The sequence below is a fragment of the Prorops nasuta genome, unplaced genomic scaffold (assembly GCF_024137725.1).
Source record: "Prorops nasuta isolate Cenicafe-Biocafe unplaced genomic scaffold, Cenicafe_Pnas_1.2 PNAS00048, whole genome shotgun sequence".
NCBI classification, from domain to species: Eukaryota; Metazoa; Arthropoda; class Insecta; order Hymenoptera; family Bethylidae; genus Prorops; species Prorops nasuta.
In genome coordinates, this window is record NW_027116845.1 from 919,395 (window position 1) to 928,589 (window position 9,195).

The window sequence follows — 9,195 nt, forward strand, 5'->3', positions numbered from 1 at the left end:
TTAATTATATTTTGTCACACGCTTAAAAAGTTTACATATTTTCGATTCTGAGGAAGTTGAAAAATCTTTTACTATTAACGTACCATTCTCAGTAGGTATGATACAGTGTAATTTTTGTGTACCAATTATAGGTTTTATGCTTGAATAACGACTTTTTAATTTTTCTGCTGCATTATAGTAATTCTTTACAGATGAAAACTTAATTGTTATGTTTGGTAAATTAACAAGTTTTGAGGCCCATTCATATAATTCAAATGGAGTAAGTATTTGTTGATCTATTGGCAACTGCAGACTTGTCCGAGCAGCCATTCTTTTTAGAGTACCTCCTATGCCATCACAAGGTCCTTTGCCATGAGCAGTCGCGAAGTAATGCCATTCTGCTGATATTCCAAAATCCATTTTATGGAAGTAAATATTTGCAAAATTTTTAAACTGCTGTGGTGCTCCGTCAGAAAAATAATATATTTTCGAAATACTTGTTCGTATTGTCTTCAGAAAATCGGTTATTATTTGTAGATAAACATGTACAGCAATTGAATCATGATTATTACAGTCGGATATTATAACTATACTCCTATGCGTAAGTTCACCACTATTTTTATAATAAATAACAGTAGGAAAGACGGTGGCTTGGTTGTTATTCCAATGAAAGCCCGCTGCGGCATTTTGCACCACGAATGCATAATTTTCTGCAAAGTCGCATATTACAATTAATTCATCCATTTTTAAGGACTCCTTCAATGATTTCAAAAAGCTAGATTGTTCCTTTGCAATGTATGAGTGAGGTAACATAGCTTTGAGTTTATCACAGAAATGTTGGGCAAAATCATATGAAGACTTAACAGTAGTTTCAAGAGTTGCTCTCGGATCCGATACCCAGTGCTTATATGTAATGTTTTCAATAGCATTATTTTCGAATATATTAATTAAAAAATCACACAACGTGTTAGTTCCTGGACATTTACTGCATTTGCCAAAATAACATTTAGAAGATGGAAAATCACAGAGAATCATATTTAAACAATCAGTATAATGATTTAAAGACTGACTAAGAGTTTTGGTTAGTAACTTTAAGCTAGCACCTAAAAAAATAAGATATTTTAACATTAAAATGAATCATGAATTATAATTAACATTGATCATTAATTACCAAATATCATCAGTTTTATATTCTGGTGTACTGCACAAACGCAAACAGTATGCGTTCCACTAGCGCCTGCAAGAACGCAATGTTGTGGACGCAAAGAGGCAAATTTGGAAAATCCTATTTTATCTTCTGGATATTGCTTTCGGTAGCATTGGTATAGCTCACTCAGATTCGATAAAATCAATCGTTTTTGAACATGATTCCGTATACCATCTTCACTCCGAATTGAAACATAGTCCTTTAAACCTGGCATGTTACTACTGATTTCATCGTTTTTATAAAAGGTTTTAATTTTTAATACTAAACTATCATGAAGTGGCTTTCCTAATTTGGAACATAATGACAGAATTAATTGGATACGTTTCATGAACAAAATCAACATTAACTATACTGATTGAAATTTTAATTAACTAAATTAGAATCTGGTGCTGAAAGTATGCCTTTAGAAACGCTTAATCGTTTGCTTACAGACACCATATATTCTGTAGCATCCATAATTTTACACACCTTCTTTAAACTCCATTCATTGGGTAATAATGTTAAAATTTGTATTTTTTCACTTCGGATTGTATTCTTATCATGAAATTTCTCTTTCAATCTTCCAATCAAATTTTTTAAATCTTCACTATAACTTTCACATATTGATTGATTACTACCAGTAATTTTTAAAGTAGATTTAAGATAATGGTACGCTTTATCCACTTTATGACGTAAATAATACGTGCTATATAGCCTTTTGGATTGAATTGGAGACTGTTTTAATAAATTCATTGCTTTGTTTATTGTAGGTAGTTCTATCTCCACATCCACTTGAGGTGCAATAGTTTGTTGAGATAGTAATTCTTCATTATCGCCTAATGGACACATTTCTAAATGTAAAATATATCATATATGAATTTTTGTTATTGCAAATACGAAACACAATAAATAACTAACGTATACTATTTGTGTTATAAAAATTGTATTGTCTTCAAACATACCTAGCAAATTAATCTTGTCATGGTCTTCAAAATTCACATTATGCTCACCATCATTATTAAAAATATCACTATCCGTAATATCGTTTTTAATATTAACTGGTTTATTGGCAATAACTGATTTTGCTTTCATTCGACATTTAGTACATAAATAATAAGAGCCTTTTATTCCCAATGCTTTCTCTACATCTTGAGTAACTAATCGTACGCCTTTTTTTATAAGATGATATTTTATATTATATGGATTAAAACAGCGTCCAAATCTCGAATGTGATTCCATCCTTATGATTTATAGAAAATAATTGTAGTCGCAAAATTCCCAAAGAAAGTATTAACTTTTATCACTATTTATTTTTACTCAAAAAAGCTTTAATTAACCTCAGCCGTTAGAAATGTTTGAGTCACAAAAATGTTAGTTATGGCCGGAACAATCAATTCAAGGTTGAGCAATTGGCATTACCATGGTAACGAGGGGTACTAACCTCTGAAAAGAAATATCACTATACTCATCAAAAATATTTACGTTGGTAATATTATTGTAAAAAATTAGGCTCTGTATATGTGACGAAGACTGATTATAGTTTAAATACACTTTCCTAAATTACATTATTAGGTGCTTCTAAAGACTTAAAGATATTGTAAGGTTAAACTTGAGTCTTGACTACAGCAATAAAGGTTTGCGAGATCGATACCAAATGGTGTTAGGTGATATAAAGAGCCAAGGGCTACATGGAAGCGCCCTCTTTCGTTGCTAGCGGTAAAGCTGTGAAGCTGTATATATACAAAGTACGTAAGGTGGCTGACTGAGCAAATCGACTTATCGCAGTATTGGGATCTGAACTGTCATGGCGTCAAAACCAATATGGCCGGCGCAAAACTGAAAGATACCACGTGTAGTGCAATACCAGTTTGAATAAATACTAACAGAGTATAGTGTATGAAATGTTTCTTATGGGCCATTCCACGTCAAAACAGACAGATTTCGGAGTACAACACCGATTTTTTTTTAAAAATATGTGTTAATATATAAGAAAATACAAGACTTTTGGCGCTAGTTTGAGTCAAAAATCTTTTTTCGTTTCGGAGATACGAGCTGTCAAAGTTTGCAGTTTTACTGTTTTTGGTAAAAACACGTAATCTTTGAAAATTTATATCTCCTAAACGAATAAAGATAGAAGACTCTGGCTGGAACGAGTGTACTCAGAAAGAATCATACTTTATTAGAAAAATATAAAAAAAGACAGTTTGTTTTAATTGGTTAAAACTATTAACAATTAAAATAAACATTTGAATTAACAAATGTGTTGTCATGCTCTGACAATTATAAAAAAAGATCAGGAATGTTCCTTGGAATGTCCTCTACAAAGAAAAAAATTAAAACGCGTATACTCTCTTGGTGTTCATAGTGAAAAAAAAAATTTTATCACGACGCGCTCGGCCAGAAGCGTCGTTCGAGCGGCTTAAACCGGTGAAGCGCATGCGTAACTGAGCGCGACTAGTCTCTACGGTAGTGTGCCATTTGTCCCTAAAAATTCAGATGTAGTTATGGCTACTCTATAAAATATGTGAATGTGACGAAAAATTAGCGGAAGTAATGCTTGATGCGCAGTAAATGTGCGCAAATAACCTACTGTTGACATAATAAATTCTGTCAAATTAATAAAATTAAAACAAGGTTAAGAAAAGGATTTAAATGAGAAGAGAAAATGTATAAAAATATAAAGCAGTAATATAGGAAGGTTTACTATCGAATATAATTAAGATACGTATATAACAATTTTTATATTTTTAGCAGCTATAAATATATGTTTAAAAATACGTTACTTTTTGATTACTTTTTTGATTTCAGATAAAAATATTAAAATGATGCACTGGTAAATGGTGATGAGATATGTGAAATATATATGGAAAATTAACGAATGACAGGATATATGTTCAAAATGCAATATTGCTTTACGTACTGGATATTTCACAAATTTTCTACACATTGGGTATTATAGTTTTAACTGTCTAAATGAGCTGGTCTTTTCGTAGAAAGTATAACAAGTATATATATCCATAATATACATATGGATTACTTTCAATTATAATAAGCAAAAAAGGCTTCTAAATAAGATTTGTTTATTTACATGGTTTAATTTTTACAGCATTGTAAGATATGCAAGACATGAATGAAAAGGGATGCAGAATTTTATGAAGAATGAGAAAATTATTTTAATAGCACGCTTCTTCATACAGTGACATTAGTCTCCATAACTATATTTAGAAAATATAACTAAGGCGAATAGAAGAAAACAGGGATAAGATAAGCAAAACTATCAATCATTAAATTAACAATTGTTGTATAGAATGCGTAGCAATATGCCTTGGACCTTAATCAAGAGTAGTGAGAGACGTTTCTTCTTACATTTTTACAAAAATCATTATATTATAGCATAGTTTCAGTGCTTTTAGAATAAATTTATTACCTGTCGTTATTATTTTAAGCTTAAGATTATATGCTATTGAAAGGAATATGAAAGTCAGTTTAATTTTTTTAAACGTGATGTCCCATTTTTCATATTACAGATTTGACTTAACTCGTCTGTAGAACTTTATAAAACACTATGTAGTAGCTTACCATTTAATGATGTTTATTCGATATACTAAAAAAACGCATATTATCATTTAATTATATTTATAATATTTTGATTATAATGGATAAAATTTATATTTACAAAGAAAATTATAAATAAGACAACTTATAATGCTTTGCATTAAAAGGCAACAAATTCAATGTTACATTAACGTGTTTAGTGACGAATATCGATTAATTTTTGAAAACGCATAACATATATTATCAAGTAATCGTTTTGAACGAAAATAAATAAATAAAATGTTTTTACTCTATCTCATTGAAAAATAATTAAGTTTAGTTGACGTTCTTTAATAAATTATCCGATAATTTCTGCTAATAGCAAGTTTTCATAAAAAAAGGGTTTATTTCATTTTGCTTCTATTTTCTTCCTCGTTTGTTCATTAATCTATAAAGAATTTTCATTCGAAACCTATAATTGTTAACAATTTAAAAGATTATGAATATGCATATTTAATTTTGTTTGCAGCTAACATTACAAATCTTTTGTGGTTCCATTTTAATGACACTAAAATTTTAATATATTTTATTGGAAAATTTGTCAGATTTTTAAAAAATTTTTTAAAAAAAGTTTATGCATTATCATAAAATGTAACTTCGAAGCAGCGTAAAAATTCTTAATACTAGGTGGGCTATTTAATTCGCAAATTTGTTAACTTCTTTTGGATAATTGTATTTCATAAAGATGCATATTGTAATAAGCTCTACTAATTATTTTAAACAAATGCATTATCAGATAATGAAATTATTGTTATTGTAATTCTGTCTGCTGGTTTATTAAATACGTTGTTATTATTTTTTAATCCTTATTGTATGTTGTTGTGTTTTTGATTTCTCTCGTATATTTAAATATCACCTATTTTTATGTGATATTCGATCTCTTTTAAAATATATTTTAAAATTCTATATGTATTGAATAAATTAATGTAAAAATTATGGAATTTTATTATTTAAGATGTCCATATCTGTATTCATTGCGTTATAATTTTTGCATAATCAGGTATGGTGTTTTTTTATATTTTTCATATACATGTATAGCTTGAAGATTGTTATTGATAAATGTCGATCGCTTTGCAGTTATTCCATTATTAGTCTAACATTATTTTTTATAACCCCAGTTTTAATTATAAGCGATGGATAAAAAAAAGAAATTAATGCCTACTGTTTTGTATCCAGATGGATATATTTACTATAAAAAGCATACTTATACGAAAAATAATGGAAACCTAATAACGTAAGTAAATATGTAAACTACCATGGACTAAAATTATGTTTAAAATTATAGTATCAAATATATATATAGTAACCCTGATATTTTTATTATCTTTAAATATTGTATAAATTTAATATGTAAATTCAAATTTCTTCATAGATATCTTAGATGTGAAAATAAAAACTGTTCAGGTACTGCACAGATTATTCACGGTCGTGATTTTAAAAGTATGAAAAATCATAATCATCAGACTAATGATGATTTTAAAGAAAGCTCACGGTTTAGGAAAAAGCTACTAAAAGCAATGAGTACCGGCATAGGTACACCAAAAGAAATATACGATTCAGTTGCATTGAAGTAAGAAGAATAATATCTTGTTGTATCAGAGTATATATACTATTGTGTATTTTCAGAAATCCTACTGCAGCAGAAACTTTACCCTATAAAATAATGAGACGTACTATGAATAACTGGAAGAATAAACATGGTCTTAAAAATCCAAAGTGCTTAGGACAATGCGAATTGATTATGGGCACTAGAAAATGGCAAAAGCTATTGAAATTTAAATTAGATGGGAAACTACGCAAATTATCGTTTTTCCAATTTCAACACGATAATAATAACGCATCAATTGTTTTAACAGATAAATATTTGATTAAGAAACTAGAATGTTGTACAATTTTTTCAATAGATGCGACATTTGAAACAACTCTTTCAATAGAAAATGCCAGTCAACTCTTGACAATTATGGGAAAATATAAGGAAAAGGTTAATATGAAATGTTTTATTTATTTCATTTTTAATATTTTCAAATATTTCAAGAATTGTGTTTATACTTAATCATTTTTGTGACATTTTAGTTTATTCCGATAATATGGGCTTTAATGCCGAATAAATTTGGAAAGACGTACGTCCAAATTTTTGAATTTATAAAACAAAAAATAATGATTAATTTGGAACCTCTACAATGCATTTGTGACTTTGAAACTGGTCTACATAATGCTATTAGAACGGTATTCAAAAACTGCCATATAACTGGCTGTTACTTTCATTTTATACAAATATAACCGAAGAAGTATGCCGGTTTGCAAATGCAACTCCTTCTACAAGAAATTTTGTTTACGGGGAAAAGCTGCTTGCAGCAAAGCAACTATACAAATATGGACTGGTACCTCAAACTACATGCACAGAGTTTCATGTTAAAGGATTTTGCATTCAAATGTCTGGATTAGACTCTCCTCACATTATAAATGTGATTATAAAGGATAATGGATCTATTTCTGAAGCAAAATGCAGCTGCAAAGCAGGAGAAAGCGAAACTTGCAAGCATATTGTTGCTCTCTTACTTGCGTGTACGAGGTTAGTTTACTTCTCAATACAATAAGTTTAAATATTAATTCTTGAAAATGAAGTGATAACAGTAATAATGTATAATACATAATTATTAATGATAAATGAATTATTTTTTTTATTTGTAATTATTTAAAGGTTTGACATTGAAGAATTGGAACCAATATCCTCGACAGATGAACCTTGTACATGGAAAGCATCTCATTCTAAAGCCATTGAAATATACAAAGCTGCACCCCTTGAAGATCACGGTTGTTTTGAAATGATTAAAAATAAGATAATTTTAAATCAGCAACAGAAGGATGAGATTGAAAAAGAATTTGTAAAGCTATCATCATCAGCTTTCTCATTACACAAGTATTGATACATAGATTTTTAATATTTTTAACATTTTCTTGTATTTTTAAATTTCAAATCGACTTCAAAAACTTAAATCTACTTATAGCTATTTAAATCAATTAATTTACAATGGTACTATTTTTACATTCCTTTTTTATACACACTTCATAATTTCTAATTAATTGACAACATAACATACATTTCATATTTTTACAAATCTTTCTCTAAAATCAATTGTTTAATATTTTTAAAAAAATATTGTTTAAACTCTATTTAGTGTAACTTTACTTTTTGTGTTTAATGAAAAAGGTAGTACATTGTAACTTTAAAATCTACTAAACTAATAATGTATACATCTTATATAAAAAGAATAAAGAACGAAACGTAGAAAATATAAATTTAAAATACAGTTTTTTGAATCAAATTTATATACAGGCTTGGAAGAAGAAGTTCTCAACCACATCAAAAACAAGTCTCTGAAACAGTGGATGTAAACAAATTTCTTGCTATTTTTGAGAATCAATCGCAGTCAATACTTTTAGAAGAATTATCAAATGTTCCAATAACGAATTTACAAGAGTGCTGTAACACATTTTACAATAAATTATCCGCCAACTCTATTGAACTTTGTAGAAGAACATTCTGTTTTCGTGATGAATGGAAGAAAGAACGACAGTTTCGAGTAACTGGTTTAAGGTGCCATTCACTTTTTACGTATGAAACTAATAAGAAGAAAAAATTTACTAACTGGGAGAAAAAGGCAAAGAGTTGCTTTTTCCCTGTTCCACTATCAAATAAATATGTAATGCATGGACTTGAACAGGAACCAGTTGCTAGGAAGAAATATGCAGAAGATACTAACGTTGAAATTTTTGAATGTGGCCTTGTTATTAGCGAGAAAAACAAATGGTTAGGATATTCCCCGGATGGCATAATTTTTCGTAATAACAAGCCTGAAGCTTTACTTGAAATAAAGTGTCCTTTCAATGGAAAGACATCGAACATTAATCACATTTTGAATGATTTAAAGTATTTAAGTCGAGATGCTTTGAATAATTTTACATTAAAAGTAAACCACACTTATTACTATCAAATTCAACTAGGAATGGCATTATTAAATTTAAAAACAACAGTATTTGTAATTTTCGCTTCTTTTGATTTTACTTATCTTCCTATTACCGTTCAAATTGATATTAATTTTGTGAAAAATGTATTACAAATTTTAAAGCATGTATATTTTACAAGAATGTTACATTACGTTTGTAGTGAGGAAATACAATATATGAATAACGTAGATGAGGAAATGAAAGAGGAAGCATGTAAAAATGAGGCTTAGGTTTAAAGGAAAAAAAAGTTGTTTATACATATTTATAAAAAGTTTATAATGTTATATTTTGAATAAAAAATATTTAAGTATTTATAAATAGCTTATAATGTAACGTTTTGAATAAAAAAAATATGAAAATTAATATGTAAACAATTATGTAGCATATACACGAAATATAAATGTGGAATTATCTTTTGCGCATTACAT

At 28.5% G+C, this 9,195-nt stretch overlaps 1 protein-coding gene across 1 annotated transcript; it reads right to left on the reverse strand.

Annotated features, from left to right (window-relative positions):
- On the reverse strand, positions 1-2,404 carry LOC136784148 (uncharacterized). The gene is made up of 4 exons (XM_066744665.1): positions 2,128-2,404; positions 1,588-2,016; positions 1,151-1,471; positions 1-1,082 (listed from the first exon to the last, which is right to left on the reverse strand). Exons 1-4 carry the CDS (start codon positions 2,402-2,404, stop codon positions 1-3), a joined length of 2,109 nt encoding a protein of 702 aa, XP_066600762.1.
- Positions 2,405-9,195: the final 6,791 nt, after the last annotated feature.